Source organism: Diospyros lotus, chromosome 6 (genome assembly GCF_014633365.1).
Source record: "Diospyros lotus cultivar Yz01 chromosome 6, ASM1463336v1, whole genome shotgun sequence".
Taxonomy (NCBI): Eukaryota; Viridiplantae; Streptophyta; class Magnoliopsida; order Ericales; family Ebenaceae; genus Diospyros; species Diospyros lotus.
In genome coordinates, this window is record NC_068343.1 from 1,290,926 (window position 1) to 1,311,886 (window position 20,961).

The following is a 20,961-nucleotide window of genomic DNA, read 5'->3' on the forward strand; positions in this document are numbered from 1 at the left end:
TATTATTAATGGGCTTGGATGATGAAAATTTATTTTTGGGTTAGCAAGTTGGGCTATGGAATGGCCCATAGCATGGCTGAGCCCAATTGAGAGATGAAACTTGAAATCCTTAAAAGAAAATCAAAATAAAATAAATTGGCCCAAATGTCAATAGTGCCCTTGGTCTTCCTTTTGACCATTGTAAAGGTGAAGGGCAGTCAGGTCATTTCGACCAAGTGGCAGGTGCAGACTGTGCATTGCCCTCTTCATGTTTCATCTGCATTGGAGACCTTTTCTCTTGTGCGTACTCTCCTTTCCTATCTAAGACTTCTTCTCCTTATCTCCCATTTTCCCTCCTGGTTGCTGGTATTTTGGTCTGAGTTGATAGCAGCTTCAGGAAGGGAGGATTTTTTCTGCGTAGCAAAGTTATCAGGCAAGTTCTTCTTACTCTCTCTCTTAATTTTCAGTGCGAGCTCCCTTGTTATTTATTTTCTCGTGCAAGTTCCCCCTGTTAGTCTCTTCATTTTACTCACTGTGAGGGGTTATATATATATAAACATGTATAAAATATATTTATAACGCTTGTTGCTGCGTATGTTCACTCTCTGCTAGAGTTCATTGAGTCTGTGAATCTGGGTATCTGTTGGAGTCTTCTTGAGGTCTCAAAATGGGGTTTGTTTTCACCCCAAGCTTTCTTCGTGAATGGCATTTTATATAGCTAGGTGAGGATGAGAACCTCTGTTCGTTCTGCATCCAAAGAAGCAGTGTTCAATGTATATATATATATAATATCTGTGTGTGTAACACCTTTGAATGAGCTCGCTGATCCAAATGCTTCTTATATGTATATGTGCTGTGGTTTGAATGTAAAATGCTCAGTCCATTCAAATGATTTTATTGAGGTATTTGGAGGCCTCGCATCAAACAGCAAAAGCTGAACTGGAAATAAATATATACTGTTCACCCATATATGAGACCCACTTGTAAATACCCTAGCTAATCCATCATATATTCATGCTTAAACAGTCATTCGAATGCCCAGTTTTGTTCGACAAACCCAGTTATATATATATATATATATACACGTTCAGCTTCATTGATGTTCTAGCGAGCTCGTTCCAGTTCTTTCCGCGAGCTCGTTCCAGCTCTTTTGCCGCAAGCTCACACCTATAAGCTCCCTGGCCGCTTAATCGCGAGCTCATCTGTCAAGCTCTTGGCCGCGAGCTCTTGCCGCGCGCCTGACCATAAGCTGCGACCTCAAGAACCCCTTGACCGCGAGCTCGTTCACCTCTTGACCGCGAGCTCGTTCGCTTATCCTTCCCGCGAGGTCTCTTGAGCTCTCTTCGTAAGCTGCGACCTCAAAAACCCCTTGACCGCGAGCTCGTCACCTCATGACCCCGAGCTCGTTCGCTTGTCCTTCCCCGCGAGGTCTCTTGAGCTCTCTCCGTAAGCTGCGACCTCAAGACCGAGCTGTTCCCGAGCTCGTCCCATTGTTCCTTTGAAGAGAGCTTATCAGCTCACACCCGGTTTATCTTACCTCTCCTTAAACTTAAGTAAATGTTTGCATTTTCCCTAATTTAATATTTTACTTTCCTTTACTTTTAATACATAAATGTAAATAAGAAAGTACCTCCCCCATTTGGATTCAATAAAAATATCAAAAAAATCAAAATCCATAAAAATAAAAAGTTAGAATTTTGGTTTTAGTACAAATCCATGAATTTGCAATTTTACCACCATCGAAATACATAGTTTCCGTTTCTTGAAAAATTCATTAAAAATCATTTTTACAACAATAAATGCTAGTAATCAAATTACCGGGAGTTAGTTTTTCAAGTTGAAGACATTTTCAAAAAACGTTCTATTCGTCCATTACCTTAGGAAAATTTTCAGGATTATGTTTGGTCAGCAATTTCACGTGGTGTGGTCATTTGATTGCATGGGGTCGAATAATGAATTTGAGCTATGAGCATGAATGCAAGTAAATGCATACTATCACTGGTTAAATGAAATCACAACAATCATATGATGGGAATAATAGTTATTAAATTTATAATACTCCTCAACTGGCGAATCGAGACTTAATATTAAAATAGCATCTCTCAAAGAAGTATTCTTGTGTTGTAAATTACATTAAGCATTTTTGTGTCATAAATTACATCTTGAATGTGGTAAACATTATGAAGTAAGATATGTTGAATTTATCTGATGATGGGGGAAATACTCGGTATGGGTAAGTGATGTTAACAGCATGAATATTGCAGAATCAGGAATTTAAATACATGTGTTGGCAAATGCATACATGATGCATACATGTACAGGTTTCATATATATATGTTTTGCGCACCTATTATTTTGCCGGAGGGAGAAAGGGTACCCTAGAGCACTTGGCACGGGACGAGGTGGCCATAGCCCGGCAGGTTGGCTCCATATTTATTTGTGAGGTTCTATGAAACTTATGCACTTTTGCATGCATTGATTTATGGCTTGAGAGCCGGGGAAATTGATATTGATAATGAAATGATGCACTCTTGCATGTATTGATTGATGGCTTGCGAGCCTGTGAGAATTTATAATGACATTGAAATTTTATGCACATTTGCATAGGGATACATGGTGAGATGATATATTGAGTTGAATTGATAATTCATGAATTATGAATCTTGTATATATTGTGGAGTTCTTGATTACTCTTCTTGGTGTCATCGTGTTCTTGAATCATATATATATTGTTCCTTGTTTCTCGAACTTGCTGAGCCTTGTGGCTCACTTGATCTTCTTTGCCATTCCAGGTAAAGGAAAGACGGTTATTGGGGCGAGTCCAATAGGACTGCAACCCAGGGATAGTGGTGTACGGAGACGCGTCCTAGCTTTAAAGATCCTAGTTAGTGATTTGGTGAGCTTTGTAATAGTGAAATTTATAATGTTATGGCATTTGAGCCTCATATTATTTTGTATGGCCATCGAGCCTAGAGTTTATGAGATATTGGGAATGTAATTAAATCTTATTAAATTTCCGCTGCTAGAAATGAAATGAGTTGAGTTTAGTTTTGTTCTATATTATCCATGTAAGGACCTTCTTCGAGTATTCGGAAGCGGGCCTTACATCTTTCATATCTTTTAGTGTATTCTAAAAAATTAACAAATAATTTAATAAAAATTTTTAGAATGTTTCCCACTTTTATCTCAATATTCTATATATTGGTTCAAAAAATATTCAAATATTATCTTGATACAATTTTATATATTGTATTCAAATATATTTGAACTCTAACAAATAAAAAAATAAAAAAACTAATAAATAAAGAAAATGCTCATGCATCACTAGGAGATTTGTATTAAATGTTTGAGGCATTTCAGCAGAACAGAACTGAAGATGTTTGATTTTGCTGTCAGTTGTCAAAAAATGAAAAACAAAGCTTAAAACAATGTTCGATCTTCAGACTCTGTGCTCAATTTCTTTCTCAAAAAACATTATAAATTTAAAATTTTTATTTTCTTTAGACATACAAAATGCATCAAAAATAATATAAAAATCCAAAAACATTCAAAAAAAAAAAAATCAGCAATAATATCATCCAACGCAGTCGAAAAGGCACTTTGACATTATTTTGTTAGAGCCAAAAATTCTGATTATAAAATTCAGCGGAACAAGAATTTTAGCAAATGCATAAAAAATCAGCAAAGTTTCAGTTTTTCTCAGAAAAGTTAAAAAAAATCAGCAAAAACACCTGATTTTCTCCTTTTTTTACTGTGTCTATACACATGTATATCTATATATATATATATAAATAGAGAGAGAGAGAGAGGAGAGAGACCAGATCTGGTCTTCTTCTTCTTCATCATTTTTCTGTACATTCATCTTCTTCTTTTTTTAGCTGGGAGTATATTCATATTCTTTTGCGTATTCTTCATCTTCTTTTCAATTACACACACACACGCGTCTATATATATACAGAGATGTATCAGCAAAAATACTTGATCTTCTATAATACATCTTATCCACTGAAATTTGCTCAAATTTTTTTGGATTCAACCTCTCCAAACAGAAAATAAGTCAACCTATAACTGCTAAAATAAGCCAAACCTCTCGAAATTTGCTAAACGCTATAACTACTAAAACCATTTATACAAAATATATACCTCTCGAAATTTCCAACCAAACCATCACAAAATATATATGCCAACAAGAAACAGCAGCAAACACCCAAGGCTGAAGTGTGTATTCACAAAATATATATACCAACAAGAAGCAACAGCAAAATATAGGAATCGACAAAAAAACTTACCAGAGGCTGAAGTGGAGGCTGCGGCGCTGCGACTGGTGGAGGCGGAGGCCGAAGTGCAGGCTGCGACGACGATGACGATCGAAGGCTAAGTGGAGGCTGCGGCGCTGCGACCGGCGAGGGCGGAGGCGGAAGTTCAGAGAGTGAGAGAGAGAGGAGGAGGAAGAGTGAGAGAGAAAGGGGGGGAGTTTAGCCTTAGGGTTTCTTTTCGCAAAGAGGGAAATCGAAATGGGCGGTGGAAGAACCAGACCTTGAGGCAGCGGCGATGACGACTGGAGGCGGATCAGGAGGCGGTGACGACCAGGCGTGACGACGACCGAGGTGGGAGAAGAAGGCGACGACGACGACCGGAGGAGGAGAGGAAGGCGACGACGACGACTAGAGGCAAAGGCAGAGGCGGAAGCGGAGACGTTTTCAAAGAGAGAGAGGGGGGAATTGGATCGTGAGTTAGGGATTTGAGGGAAAGAGGGAATGAGAGAGGGAAAGAAGGATTTGGGGATTTGAAATTTTTTTAAAAATAATTAATTATTAATTTAATCTTAATAATTTTTTTAAGTACTGTGTCACACAACTTGGTTTATAAAATATTAAAAAAATTATAATTTTTATAAAAAAACAAAAAAAATTATTATTAGATATACTTTTTAATAATAAATGATACAAAATAGCTTTTTACTTTCTCATTTGTATATGTACTTTTCTATTATTAGATATACTTTTTCAATGATAATCTTTATTATCCTTTCTTGAATATCAAATATTACTTTAACTCATTTTCACATTTATGTATATATTTACCATTTATATGCCTGTGTAAATAATATTATATATATTATTTGTGTTGATAATTAGCCTTTAATTAGAATTTAAAAGGCTAATATATATATAAAAGTAAGATATTATATATATATTTTTTATATTATATAAGTATTTTAAGTAGAGAGTAAAGTAGACTTTCACTTTCAGTGCTCATATTTTATTTTTAATGCAAATTGAACTAAAGTATAATATTATTTTTGGTTCACTTCAGAATCTATCGAACCTCAATCCATCCCCTTCCTTTTTGGCTGTAATTAGTTTTTGATTTGATCTGGCCACTCATCTAATTATAAGATTGAAAACAAATTGGGGTTATTTATTTTTTAATAATTATATTTATATATATTATTTTAAATTATCACAATAAATATTTTTAATTATTTATTAATAATATATATTTATAATAAATATTAAAATTCCTATTCTATCCCTTTCTTCTTTCTTCTATTTTGATGTACACGTATTGTTTATAAATTTTTTTTGTTTGGATGATATATATATGTATATTTTTTTAAAACAAATTATATTGAAAATAAAAAAATAATAATAATTTGGACCGATTAAGATCAAATCAAACCAGTTTAAATTGAATGAATACTCCTAAAGTAGACATCAAATTTGGCATTAAGATGTAATATTAGATTTTAAATTTTTTAAAATATCATCTATTTATTTGCTTAAGAAAAGACAACAAATGAATAAGCTAATTCCTAATTTGATTTTATAACCTCCAAGACACAACAAATGAATACACAAAATAACCCAATCGGGCTTAATTCACTGATTAAGCCTGATCAAGTTCTTTCGGATTAAACCTAGTCAAGTTTTTTTAAAACTGACATTGTTGCAAGCCATCTGAGCATTGACTACAGAGAACTTGGTGGTTGTGGCTATGGCAAGAGACGTTTGAAGTGAAGAATGAGTTAAAAAAAAAAAAAAACAAAGGGGAAGTGACCATGCCATAGATTTGGGGAAGTGACCGATTGTCTATTTCACCTCTTGTCTCTTTGATAGTGGTTATGATACATGTGAGGTGATAGAAGATTAAATGGTTTTGGGGAGAAAATATGTTAAGTATTTGATCTCAACCATTGACACTGTTGGTGTTTTTTTAAACTTCATGTCTTAATCATATGAATTTAAGTTAATTCATATATTTATGATTAATCAAACATTGTAATGCTTAATTAATCAAACACAATGTAAATAAAGATAATACTAAATATATTATTAATCAAAGTCATGTTTGATGTATACTATATATATAGAGATTTTTGTATATTATATAGAGAAATATACATTCTGATCATATTAGATGTATTGTTATTTTTAATTCAAAAAATTATTATAAAATTGTGTGATATAACAAGTTTTTTGAGATTTGATGTGTTTTTCTTGACTCTATCAGCAATCTAAAAATATTTATATCATCTTTTCAATATAAGAGTAGTATTTATATATTCTCTAAATATTATTCAATTCAGTTTTAGTATACTTTTTCACATTAAAAAAATATAATTCATATACTAACTTCTTTTTAAAATACAAAAGTGCCCCTTTCTCTCTCTCCTCTCCCTTTTTTTTCATTTTGTATATATTTAATAATTATTACAAATAGTTAATTATTATACATTTAATATATATTTTAATTTATAAATTTATATATATATATTAGTTTACATGTATATATATTTTATTTTATATTTTATACACATGAAATATATTAATTTATATATTTAGAATTTAATTTCTATATCAATAGATAAAAATTTTACATTTTATAAATTAATTTTACATTTTATAAATTTGAGAGGGAAAAAATTTCTGTCTTAAAATCCGTCTCAATTTGAGAGGGATTTTGAGACAAAAAAATATCCGTCTCAAATTGAGATGGATTAATTTCTGTCTCAAAAATCCGTCTCAAATTGAGACGGATTTTGAGACAGAAAAATATCTGTCTCTAATTAGAGATCGAATAATTTTCATCTCAAAAATCCATCTCAAATTTGAGACGGATTTAAAGACAGAAATTATTCCGTCTCTAATTTGAGAAGGATATTTTTTCGTCTCAAAATCAGTCTCAAATTTGAGACGGATTAGTTTTCATCTCTAAATCCGTCTCGAAAAAATTCGTCTTAATTTGAGACGGAAAAATCCGTCTCAAAAAATTCATCTCTAAACTGTTGTTTTCTTGTAGTGTAGGTGTATGTTATGTAAGCCTAGATGAGATCATGTTGTGAATAGTTATGTAAGGATAGTTATTAAATGTTGTGTGATAAAAAGATTATGGTTTAAATAAGAATTATGTGTGAGTTTTGCCTTGTGTTATTGTTTGGTATCATCCAAATAACGACCCTCTCACGGATTCTCTACGTCAGCAAAGGCTTCGAGAGACGAGCAGTTACATCATTGGCTCCATCGAATTCAAGATTGCCGTTCAGGTTTCAGAGAAAACAATTTCCTTTGATTGTATCCTATGCAATGACCATTAACAAAAGTTAGGGGCAATCATTGTCGCATGTAGCACTTTATTTGAAAAAATTAGTATTTAGTTATGGTCAGCCATACATAGTTGTATCAAGAGTTACAAGCCGGAATGGTTTAAAGATACTAATATGTGATAAGGAAAGAGAACAAACAAACTCAACTACAAACGTTATATTCAAAGAAGTTTTCCAGAATTTGTAATATTTAATCTTATTATAAATTTCATTTCTTATGATATTTACAATCTAATAAAAGTAAATTGTTGTATTTCCAATATTTATTGAAAGTTCATATATTTTTTGTCTCCGTTTGTGAATCTATTTTTCGTGTATCGCACGGGTGAAGAACTAGTGTACATGTGTGTGTGTGTATATATATATATATATATATATAAACTTGTTCATTTCACGTTGATACGAATTTCTATAATCAATTCAAAACTCAATAAATTCAAGTAGGATATATTTAACCTATCTTATTCCTTCAATAAATACTAAATATAGTAAGATATTTGACATTGAATAATGCTATTTATATAGATAGGGGTTTTACATGTGAGTTTACTGATGACTTGAAAAGACCATTTTACCCATTTCTCTCTTCTCTCAATTACTATTTTGCCCCTCTCTCCACTCCTTTCATCTTTCTCTTCCTTCTCTCTCCTTTCCTCCCCTTCCAACACTACCTCTCACAACCTTCCTCTTGCCACTGCCTCGCCCTCGATACCTACGCTACATCCTTGCTTGATTGCCTGCCTCACCCTCGCCGCCCACCACCACCCGCTATATCCTCACCTGGTAGAAGGCCGACACCTTGCCTCTCTCCTAGCTGATCGTTGTCGCGAGACAGCCAGGCGAGGATGCAACTGGCAGCGATCATTAAGGTTGGCGGGCGGTGGCTAGCGAGGTCGAAAGGCAACGATAGTCGATTAGGCGAGATGCAGCAGCGAACATTGAGCGGCGAGTGCAAGGCGGCGGCTGGCGGCAAGGCAAAGGCGACGTGAGGGAAAGGTTGTGAGAGGCAGTGTTTAAGAGGAAAGAGGAGATAAATGTGCAGTTGTTAGATGGGGAAGGAGAGAGAGAAATGAGGAGATGAAAGAAAAGAATATCACGATAAGTCCTCAATTTATCACAAGAACATCATCTATAAATCTCCATGTAAAACTCCCATGAATAGCATGACTCTTTGATATTTGATTGGATTAGGATGGTTTGTATCATAGAAATCTTTGGTAAGTTAAAAGAGTAAAAACAAATTTGCCAAGAACACCAAAATTAGGTAAAATAAAATTGGAATGGCCGAGAGTTCCTAAATTATTCATAATATTTAAGAACACCAAATTTAAATTTTATGCAAATTATGCAAGAACAAAATTAGAACAAATTATGCAAAATTAGAGGCAAAATAATTAGACAAAATCATTTTAATAACAAATTATTATTTTGCATAATGAGGAACAAAATTAGACAAAATTAGATTTGTTAGAGACGCATAATGAGGTAAAATTATTTTTGTGCCTCTCTAATAATGCAAAATTAGAATAAATTATTTTGTTCTAATTATTTTGCGAGATCTACCCCCTGTTATTCTAGTTTTGTGTTTGTTCTTGCATAATAAATTTGGTGTTCTTGAATGGCCAATTATGCAAGAACACCAAATTTAGGAACAACCCAGAAGCAAAATAAACATTCAAAATATTACTTTGTAAATGACCTTAATTAGGAATGTGTTTTATTTTTTTCAAAAATATTATTTGAACACTCAATTATAATATCTTTTTAATATTAATATATTATATTTTTCTATTAACTTAACACAAAGTACAACACATCAATACATAATTGTGCATATTATAACCGTACCTCCAAACAACAGATTTGTTATTTTTTTCGTAGTGAATATTTGAGACTATATTTTTTGTCAAATGTATTATTTTTATAATAAAATTACTTTCAATTTCAACTACACTTATTTTTTTACAACTTGAGTTATAAATTGTTTTAAATGACCCCTAATAAAATATTTATTCTTATACACTTTATTAAGAGACACTTAAAACATTTCATAACTCGAATTGTAAAAGATAAGTACGATCCAGATTAAAATAATCAACTTATTGTATTTATATATTTTATTAAGCATCGTGAACCTCATGCTTAGAGTTCAAATTTTGGATCGAGTTAATTACTTTAGTTATTTTAGGTCGGTTAATTAAACTTCTATCTAGTTCTTGATCCATGTACATATAGTTCAATTGATTTTTAATTCGATTCAGTTTTGAACTACTCCAAGATAGAAAATCGATTATAATTAATTTATTATCAATATATAATATGTTAAATTTTAAAATTTTTAATATATTATATACAATATATACATATTTTTTAAAAATTTATATTAAATATAGAGAAAAAATATTATAGAATAGTTAGGATCAGACCAAACAAGTCTAGTCTAGTCTTAACTCTAACCAGTGTTGTTTTTAGTTTAAAAATCTTAATCTTGATCTAATTTAGTGTAGGATCGATTTAAAATAACTGAACACTCCCTAGTAATTGGGAGAAGTATATATTTAGATATAAATATTAGGATGTCATCCTTATTATGGACATATAAGTTAAAAAATATATTTAATAATTGAATTTTATTTTTAAATAATATTTACATAAAGACGATTTTGAGTGCACTACCATAATTGATATCTATGTTGCATAAAAACAACTCATAGGAGTCGTTTCTTCGTTTTCGAAACGTTTTTTATTCCTATTTCGAACCCTATTTATGCTTATTTTTTTAGAAAAAATATATGTTTCCACGTTTTCGTTTCCTATTAAAAACGTTTCCTGTTTTCATTTCTGTTTCCGTACAACATAAATTGATATTATGTTAGATGGGAGAGATATAAATCCAAATCTTTGTTTACCTATAAAAAAAATAAATTTGTTGTTTGAGAATTTTATATTTTTAATTTGAAAAATAAAAACTAAACATAGTGTTTGATACAAAATTGTTTATTTCACTAAAAGATTAAATATAAACAATAATTCAATTAATTAGAAGTTTTCAATTTTGACAGTAAAATTCTAAGTTTTTAGCAATTCAAAATTAATTTGAAAGTTTATTTCATCACCGAAGGGATGGGCTAAGCATATTCAAAAACTGAGTCTTAAGGCCATCCAAATAAGGAGTACAAAGAAGTGGGGACCTTGGCGTTACATTTCACACACAAATCTTATTATATATATATATATGGTTGTATATATATATATATATATATATAGTAATAGTAAGGCAAAAGCCTTATTCATATCATCAGTAGAGAGCGGCTATGGCATCTTCATCGTGGCAGCAAGCAAAGGTAACGAATTTCTCCATGAAGCGCTGGCACTCGGGGCATTTCAGATTCTCCGGGATCCTCCCGGCGGCGACCGGGAACTCGAAGCGGCTGCAAGGATGAGTATCTCTCAAAAGCTTGTCATGGTAACCTTTGAACGAGGTAGGAAACCCATCAAGTTCCACCCGATCCTTCCATTTGTCGAACTCCACCACGGTGGACATCATGGTGGTGAAATGGCCGTTGACGACGACCTCCGATCCCCGGCTGAGCACCGCCCAGCCTCCGCTCTTGTCGTAGCTGAGAAGTTTCTTTATCTCTTGCATCATCTGGTCGTGTTCGTCGACTTTCCCGAGCTGAATCTTGGAGAAGAGCATGCTCTCCAACCGGGTCCAGAAGAACCATACCATTAGCTCCTGCCATGCGTAGCTCAAATTCTCGGCTTCAATGATGGTGGTCACCCGCCGGACTTGTTCCTTCTTGTGACTCTTTCCGACGTATACCATCTCAAGTGGTATTCCAACAGTTTTCGCCACCGTCTTTGCTCTGCTTGTGAATCTCCGGATCCACTCAATGTCATCCCCTCCATACATGAATACGTATTTTCCCTCTTTGCTCTGATTAACAAAACATAAAAATTTGTGGGTTTTGATTGATTTTCTCGAATGTGACAATTAATGGTACTGAACTATTACACACACACACATATATATATATATATAAATAGCTAGCTACGAAGATGAACTAGAGCTTACCCAGTCGAGAATTGTTTGGTCGATGCCATCAACGAGCAACTCAAGCCTCCAAGTCTCGTCCTTCCAAAGCACTTCTTCCTTGAAACTGGTGAAGGGAAAGGCATTGCTTCCCCAAATCCACATCATGTGGATGGCATTGGGGCTCACCACTCTTCCTTGCGGGTCGAGAACCACCAGAATAGGCTTGTTCCTAAAGTGCCACTTCTCCTTCACTAGCCTTATCACAGCTCGATCGATCACCGAAGGGTGGTGCACAGTGTACCAAGGCATTGTGGATTGCACGCTCTCGAACTTCTTCTGGATAGAATCTATCCCCTGCAAAGAGGGGTCCACAATTGGGATCCACACGACCTCGTATAGAGTGTCCATCCTCACTGCATGTGTTCGAGACTCTCTGTAAATCTGCTCCAAAATTGAAAGCTCGTCCTCAGATATCTCAAGCCCCGATATGAGTAGCAAAACATTCTTCCTCCTCAAAACATCAAGACTAACCTATTTGCAACAACAACAGTCAAAGAGCTTAATTATTCCATTCACAAGGAACAGATAGAAATTAATCCAAATTAATATTGTCATTAGTGATGATGTAGCTATTTATAGCTAGAGTGAATCATGTATAGTGTTACAAACCCTTCTTTTAGCACTTCCATCATAAAGTGGTAAAATGTCGTCCTTGGTGTAAATCAATGCCTTAAGAGCTTTCGTGTTATCTATGTGGATCATGTCCAAGATGTGCACCAATGACTGAAAAGCTTCAACGTCTCTCTTTTCCTCTACACCCAAAAAACAATTAATGATGATATTTAGCGGGGCCACAAATGCATCTATTAATTGCAATTAATTACCATAAACTTTAGTTTGGTTACTACTATTACTTACCCAGAAGACTGTAACAAATATCTAATAGTTTTTGAAGATGGTCGCGTATGTTGTTGATCTTATGAGCCAAGGTCGACAACTCCCATGACTCTGTGGTGGTTACTAAATACCTGAAATGATCATATGGCCATTATAAACCTAGCTAGTTTAATGCTATATACATAGTAGTTATGGATATATAACTACTAAATAATTTTGCGTATTTATTCTATACAGACTTGAGATGTAATAATTAATTAGTTAAAACATACTCATGGCCCATGCTACTGAGGCTAGCAATCTGTGCAGCACAAGCGATGATGCTTCTGATGGACCAGTAGACGGCGGTTGGCATGGTGGCCATAGCGGCGGACATGGCGGGCACGTCCTGTGTAATATATGTCGGCGGTAGCCCCTTGAAAGCTGAAACGACCCTTGCTAAGTTCAAGATGGCCTTAATCAGAACGTTAAGCGCATCAACCCGGCTTTTCAGTGCGCCGGAGTGCTCCATGATCACCGGCAATTGTCTAAGAATTGCCACTGATTTGGCGAGTTGGTTTGATGAGTAAATCTGGGCGAGGAGCCAGAATTCTCCGTAGTTCAAAGCAAAGGCCGCTAAGGTTAGCACAAGCTTAGCATCCCATGGATAGCTGGCTAGCATCTTAAGTAGAGAGACGGTCGTTTCATGCCCGTCTATGCCAGAGAAAGAGTTAAATGCTATCTGGAAACGTAAAAGTAATGAAATTGAATATTGTTAATTTTGTATTTTTCATGTATCATAATATGAAAATTGGAACTTTTTTTCATGTAACCTGGACCGAGATCCGATCAATGACTTGGGCCAGCCCCTCGAGCATGGAAATGACCACTGCTTGATTGTATTTGTCCTCCACCTGTTCCACCTGGCTTCTGTCCATGCCCTGAAGTGGAAATCACAAGAAAATTGTACATATAATATGAAGGAGATGGATCCAATTCATTAATTTGTCGGAGAAATATTTCCTCTACCGGCACAATCATCTCCTGAGTAGGGAACATCGAGACGCGGCTAACGATATCCTCAACAAGTTGAAAAAGAGGTTTGACGTCTATTTCACGGCCATCTGGGCGATGAATTTCCTGAATTTGCTTCATCGTGTAGCTGTCCTCGGACGCCAGGAACATGCTCCGGTCAACGGTACCTCTCATCGCCAGTTGCTGGGCGGAAGCCGCAGCGGCTGGAATGTACTTGCTAGGGTTGACCATTAGCGGGGCACTCGATCCAAGCAGCTGCGGAGGATTAGCTGTGATCATCGGCTGGGGATCGGTTCTCATCATCTGAGGACCTGTCCTGATGAGTTGCGGGTCACTCCTGGTGAGCTGGGGATCGTTTGGGGTGAGTTGGGGATCGGTTCTGATCATCTGGGGATCAGTCCGGATGAGTTGCTGGTCACTCCTGGTGAGCTGGGGATCGTTTCGATGAGTTGGGGATCATTTCTGTTGAGTGGAGCCTGCACCGGCGTCAACTTGCTGGCCATGGCAAGAAGAAGCTTCTGTTGCTGCTGCACGAAGTCAAGGCAGAAATCGGGGTGTTGAGGAAGGAGGAGAGGAGGGCTTGCGGTGCTTCTATTAGCAATCCGGGCTGGCTTGGCCTTTATATAGCCATGACCGGGCAATGGAATAAAGCAAGCTAGCTACCAGTGTTGACAGCTTAATCCATTTCTTTGCTTCTAGTCAAGCTCAAAACCGCCCACAACGTTAAGTTGAAGCGTCCTTGCCTATCAAATTAAAGCCTTTCTCAGACCCCACAACATCACACCTTTTCCTTTTGGCTGTCCAAAGAATCCCAGGCAGTACTGCTGCTGATTCTAGATCCGAAGTCTTCATCAACCTAATCACTGCCTCTATTAACTAACCCTAGACCTACTGTATCTATCATCTCTTCAACAGATTAATTAATTCAATCAATCACGTGGGCATGGCAGTACGTAGTATACACATTGCTATACTTTCCTTCTTTACTAATTGATACCAATATCAATTCTCAAAACCCCAGCAAAGAAAAAGAAGCGGTCGGAGAGAAAAGAAAGATTCCATTCCTTTGTTCCTATTACCCTAACGTGGGCATTACTAGGTTACAGTGTTAAACGCCAAGACAAGTAACAAGTTCGTTCATTACCCATGAATGAACAGCACTAAAGTCAGTATACCGTCCCAACATGATTAAATTAAAGCACCCAGATCCGACAGCCGGGCAACCCATGCAGCTAGGTAGCGCTGCATGTTGATTAGAAAAAAAATTTAAAGGGAAAAGCACAGACAAATCAAGCTTTGTGGGAGATATGCATGTCTTGTTAATTTGCGTTATTAATATTAAGCCAGCCAAAGTTGAGGATGCTCGATCTTAAGCTGCACAATCTTCATGATTTTCGGTACCAGAATCCAAAGATTAACGTGCTTGAATTAACAACTAATATGTATCTGTTACTAATTAATTTTAAAGTGGTCCAACCCATTCGGTGAAGAGGATGATACAGGAAGAAGTAGAAAGGTACGTGTCTGATCAAACTAGCTTATCTCCATTCAGTCAGTCCCAATATATGGGACATAGTCACGTTGTAATCAAAAGAGATAAATATTTTTTATTTATATATATATATAAACTTGCTCTTTTTAATTACGTTGATATGAATTTCTATAATCAATTCAAAACTCAACAAATTCAAGTGGGATATATCTAACCTATCTTATTCCCTCTATAAATACTAAATAGAGTTAGATATTTGATATTAGATTGGATTAGGATGGTTTGCCTGTAGAAATCTTTAGTCAAGTTAAATATAAAAACAAATTATGCAAGAACACCAAATTTAGGTAAAATAAAATTGGAATGGCCGAGAGTTCCTAAATTATGCATAATATTTAAGAACACCAAATTTAAATTTTATACAAATTATGCAATAACAAAATTATATTAAGAACAAAATTAGAACAAATTATGCAAAATTACAGACAAAATAATTAGACAAAATTATGCATAATTATTTTAATAACAAATAATTATTTTTCATAATGAGGAACCAAATTAGAAAAAATTAGATTTGTTAGAGACGCATAATGAGGTAAAATTATTTTTCTGCATCTCTAATAATGCAAAATTAGAATAAATTATTTTGCAGGATCTACCCCTTGTTATTCTAATTTTGGGTTTGTTCTTGCATAATAAACTTGGTGTTCTTGAATGGCCAATTATGCAAGAACACCAAATTTAGGAACATACCTAGAGGCAAAATAAACATTCAAAATATTACTTTCTAAATGGCCTTAATTAGGAATGAGTTTTATTTTTTCAAAAAATGTTATTTAAACACTCAATTATAATATTTTTTGTAATATTAATATATTATATTTTTCTATTAATTTAACACAAAGTACAACACATCAATACATAACTGTGCATATTATAACTGTACCTCCAAACAATAGATTTGTTATTTTTTGTTCGTAGTGAATATTTGAGACTATATTTTTTGTCAAATGTATTATTTTTATAATAAAACTACTTTCAATATCGACTACACTTATTTTTTTACAACTTGAGTTATGAATTACTTTAAATAACACTTAATAAAATATTTGTTCTTATACACTTTTTTAAGAGACACTTAAAATATTTCACAATCTGAATTGTAAAAAATAAGTATGATTCGGATTACAAAAAATCAATTTATTGCATTTATATATTTTATTAAGGGTCGTCAACCTCATGCTTGGAGTTCAAATTTTGGTTCAAGTTAATTATTTTAATTTTAGGTCAGTTAAACTTCCGTCAAATTCTCGATCCACCTACATAGTTTAATTAATTTTTAATTTGATTCAGTTTTGAACCACTCTAAGATAGAAAATAGATTATAATTAATTTATTACCAATATATGTTAACAAATAACATGTTAAAATTTAAAATTTTTAATATATTATATACATATTTACATACAATATATACATATTTTTTAAAAAAATTATATTAAAAATAGAGAGAAAAAAATATTATAAAACAGTTAGGATCAAACCGAACCAGTCTAGTCTTCTCTTAACTCTAATCAGTCTAGTTTTTAGTTTAAAAATTTAAAATTCTAATCTTAATCTAATTTAGTATAGGGTCGAATTAAAATGACTGAACATCCCTTAGTAATATGGGAGAAGTATATATATATATATATTAGGATGTCCTCCTTATTATGCACGTATAAAATAAAAAACATATTTAATAGTTGATTTTTATTTTTTTTATTTTTTAATAATATTTACATAAAGACGATTTTGAGTGCACTACCGTAATTGATATTATGCTAGATTTGAGAGATATAAACCCAAATCTTGTTTACCTATAAAAAATAAAAAAGTAAATATGTTGTTTTAGAATTTTATATATATTTTTAATTTGAAAAATAAAAACTAAACATAGTGTTTGATACAAAAATTGTTTATTTCACTAAATGGTTAAATATAAACAATAATTCAATTAATTAGAAGTTCTCAATTTTCAGAGCAAAATTCTAAGTTTATAGCAATTCAAATTTAATTTGAAAGTTTATTTCATCACCGAAGGGTTGGGCTAAGCATATTCAAAAACTGAGTCTAAGGCCATCCAAATAGGATAAGGAGTACAAAGAAGTGGGGGCCTTGGCGTTACATTTCACACACAAATCTTATTATATATATATATATATATAGTAAGGCAAAAGCCTTATTCATATCATCAGTAGAGAGCGGCTATGGCATCTTCATCGTGGCAGCAAGCAAAGGTGACGAATTTCTCCATGAAGCGCTGGCACTCGGGGCATTTCAGATTCTCCGGGATCCTCCCGGTGGAGATCGGGAACTCGAAGCGGCTGCAAGGATGAGTATCTCTCACAAGCTTGTCATGGTAACCTTTGAACGAGGTAGGAAACCCATCAAGTTCCACCCGATCCTTCCATTTGTCGAACTCCACCACGGTGGACATCATGGTGGTGAAATGGCCGTTGACGACGACCTCCGATCCCCGACTGAGCACTGCCCAGCCTCCGCTCTTGTCGTAGCTTAGAAGCTTCTTTATCTCTAGCATCATCTGGTCGTGTTCGTCGACTTTCCCGAGCTGAATCTTGGAGAAGAGCATGCTCTCCAACCGGGTCCAGAAGAACCATACCATTAGCTCCTGCCATGCGTAGCTCAAATTCTCGGCCTCAATGACGGTGGTCACCCGCCGGACTTGTTCCTTCTTGTGACTCTTTCCGACGTATACCATCTCAAGTGGGATTCCAACAGTTTTCGCCACCGCCTTTGCTCTGCTTGTGAATCTCCGGATCCACTCAATGTCATCCCCTCCATACATGAATACGTATTTTCCCTCTTTGCTCTGGTTAACAAAACATAAAAATTTGTGGGTTTTGATTGATTTTCTGAATGTGACAATTAATGGTACTGAACTATTACGCATATATATATAAATAGCTAGCTACGAAGATGAAGTCGAGCTAATTACCCAGTCGAGAACTGTTTGGTCGATGCCATCAACGAGCAACTCAAGCCTCCAAGCCTCCTCCTTCCAAAGCGTTTCTTCCCTGAAACTGGTGAAGGGAAAGGCATTGCTTCCCCAAATCCACATCATGTGGATGGCATTGGGGCTCACCACTCTTCCGTGCGCGTCGAGAACCACCAGGATAGGCTTGTTCCTAAAGTGCCACTTCTCCTTCACTAGCCTTATCACAGCTCGATCGATAATCGAAGGGTGGTGCACTGTGTGCCAAGGCATTGTGGATTGTAGGCTCTCAAACTTCTTTTGGATAGAATCTATCCCCAGCAAAGAGTGGTCCACAATCGGGATCCACACGACCTCATATAGAGTGTCCATCCTCACTGGCTGTGTTCGAGACTCCCTGTAAATCTGCTCCAAAATTGAAAGCTCGTCCTCAGAGATCTCAAGCCCTGATATGAGTAGCAAAACGTTTTTCCTCCTCAAAACTTCAAGACTAACCTGTTTTCAACAATAGCAACCAAAGAGCTTAATTTCTCCATCACAAGAAACATATCATAGAAATTAATCCAAATTAATATTGTCATTAGTGATGATGTAGCTGTTTATAGCTAGAGTGAATCATGTATAGTGTTACAGACCCTTCTTTTAGCACTTCCATCATAAAGTGGTAAAATGTCGTCCTTGGTGTAAATCAATGCCTTAAGAACTTTCATGTTATCTATGTGGATCATGTCCAAGATATGCACCAATGACTGAAAAGCTTCGGCGTCTCTCTTTTCCTCTACACCCAAAAAACAATTAATGATGATATTTAGCAGGGCCACAAATGCATCTATTAATTGTAATTACCATAAACTTTAGATTGGTTAATTCTATTACTTACCCAGAAGACTGTAACAAATATCTAATAGTTTTTGAAGATGGTCGCGTATGTTGTTGATCTTATGAGCCAAGGTCGACAACTCCCATGACTCTGTGGTGGTTACTAAATACCTGAAATGATCATATGGCCATTATAAACCTAGCTAGTTTAAAGCTATATACATAGTAGTTATGGATATATAACTACTAAATAATTTTGCGTATTTATTCTATACAGACTTGAGATGTAATAATTAATTAGTTAAAACATACTCATGGCCCATGCTACTGAGGCTAGCAATCTGTGCAGCACAAGCGATGATGCTTCTGATGGACCAGTAGACGGCGGTTGGCATGGTGGCCATAGCGGCGGACATGGCGGGCACGTCCTGTGTAATATATGTCGGCGGTAGCCCCTTGAAAGCTGAAACGACCCTTGCTAAGTTCAAGATGGCCTTAATCAGAACGTTAAGCGCATCAACCCGGCTTTTCAGTGCGCCGGAGTGTTCCATGATCACCGGCAATTGTCTAAGAATTGCCACTGATTTGGCGAGTTGGTTTGATGAGTAAATCTGGGCGAGGAGCCAGAATTCTCCGTAGTTCAAAGCAAAGGCCGCTAAGGTTAGCACAAGCTTAGCATCCCATGGATAGCTGGCTAGCATCTTAAGTAGAGAGACGGTCGTTTCATGCCCGTCTATGCCAGAGAAAGAGTTAAATGCTATCTGGAAACGTAAAAGTAATGAAATTGAATATTGTTAATTTTGTATTTTTCATGTATCATAATATGAAAATTGGAACTTTTTTTCATGTAACCTGGACCGAGATCCGATCAATGACTTGGGCCAGCCCCTCGAGCATGGAAATGACCACTGCTTGATTGTATTTGTCCTCCACCTGTTCCACCTGGCTTCTGTCCATGCCCTGAAGTGGACATCACAAGAAAATTGTATATATAATATGAAGGAGATGGATCCAATTCATTAATTTGTCGGAGAAATATTTCCTCTACCGGCACAATCATCTCCTGAGTAGGGAACATGGAGGCGCGGCTAACGATATCCTCAACAAGTTGAAAAAGAGGTTTGACGTCTATTTCACGGCCATCAGGGCGATGAATTTCCTGAATTTGCTTCATCGTGTAGCTGTCCTCGGACGCCAGGAACATGCTCCGGTCACCGGTACCTCTCATCGCCAGTTGCTGGGCGGAAGCCGCAGCGGCTGGAATGTACTTGCTAGGGTTGACCATTAGCGGGGCACTCGATCCAAGCAGCTGCGGAGGATTAGCTGTGATCATCGGCTGGGGATCGGCTCTCATCATCTGAGGATCTGTCCTGATGAGTTGCGGGTCACTCCTGGTGAGCTGGGGATCGTTTGGGGTGAGTTGGGGATCGGTTCTGATCATCTGGGGATCAGTCCGGATGAGTTGCTGGTCACTCCTGGTGAGCTGGGGATCGTTTCCGATGAGTTGGGGATCATTTCTGTTGAGTGGAGCCTGCACCGGCGTCAACTTGCTGGCCATGGCAAGAAGAAGCTTCTGTTGCTGCTGCACGAAGTCAAGGCAGAAATCGGGGTGTTGAGGAAGGAGGAGAGGAGGGCTTGCGGTGCTTCTATTAGCAATCCGGGCTGGCTTGGCCTTTATATAGCCATGACCGGGCAATGGAATAAAGCAAGCTACCAGTGTTGACAGCTTAATCCATTTCTTTGCTTCTAGTCAAGCTCAAAACCCCCCACAACGTTAAGTTGAAGCGTCCTTGCCTATCAAATTAAAGCCTTTCTCAGACCCCACAACATTACACCTTTTCCTTTTGGCTGTCCAAAGAATCCCAGGCAGTACTGCTGCTGATTCTAGATCCGAAGTCTTCATCAACCTAATCACTGCCTCTATTAACTAACCCTAGACCTACTGTATCTATCATCTCTTCAACAGATTAATTAATTCAATCAATCACGTGGGCATGGCAGTACGTAGTATACACATTGCTATACTTTCCTTCTTTACTAATTGATACCAATATCAATTCTCAAAACCCCAGCAAAGAAAAAGAAGCGGTCGGAGAGAAAAGAAAGATTCCATTCCTTTGTTC

General features: G+C 35.9%; 1 protein-coding gene across 8 annotated transcripts in view; it reads right to left on the reverse strand.

Moving 5' to 3' along the window:
• The window catches only part of LOC127804871 (protein SIEVE ELEMENT OCCLUSION B-like), a 64,700-nt gene that overhangs the window by 29,568 nt on the left and 14,171 nt on the right, over positions 1 to 20,961 (reverse strand). The window contains exons 1-7 of one of the 8 annotated variants that reach the window (XM_052341934.1): positions 19,887 to 20,472; positions 13,331 to 13,438; positions 12,791 to 13,239; positions 12,540 to 12,649; positions 12,291 to 12,433; positions 11,661 to 12,152; positions 10,743 to 11,522 (exon numbers count right to left, since the gene is read on the reverse strand). The exons of 1 other annotated variant lie outside the window; for it this stretch is intronic. In XM_052341934.1, coding sequence (XP_052197894.1) covers positions 10,884 to 11,522; positions 11,661 to 12,152; positions 12,291 to 12,433; positions 12,540 to 12,649; positions 12,791 to 13,239; positions 13,331 to 13,438; positions 19,887 to 20,396 — 2,451 coding nt within the window. In that variant the 5' untranslated portion in view covers positions 20,397 to 20,472 and the 3' untranslated portion in view covers positions 10,743 to 10,883. Of the gene's footprint in view, positions 1 to 10,742; positions 11,523 to 11,660; positions 12,153 to 12,290; positions 12,434 to 12,539; positions 12,650 to 12,790; positions 13,240 to 13,330; positions 13,439 to 13,843; positions 13,965 to 17,077; positions 17,897 to 18,022; positions 18,515 to 18,654; positions 18,798 to 18,899; positions 19,010 to 19,150; positions 19,600 to 19,690; positions 19,799 to 19,886; positions 20,473 to 20,961 lie in introns of those variants that run through there. 6 more of the 8 variants (XM_052341932.1, XM_052341939.1, XM_052341940.1 and 3 more) reach the window with 6 other exon arrangements.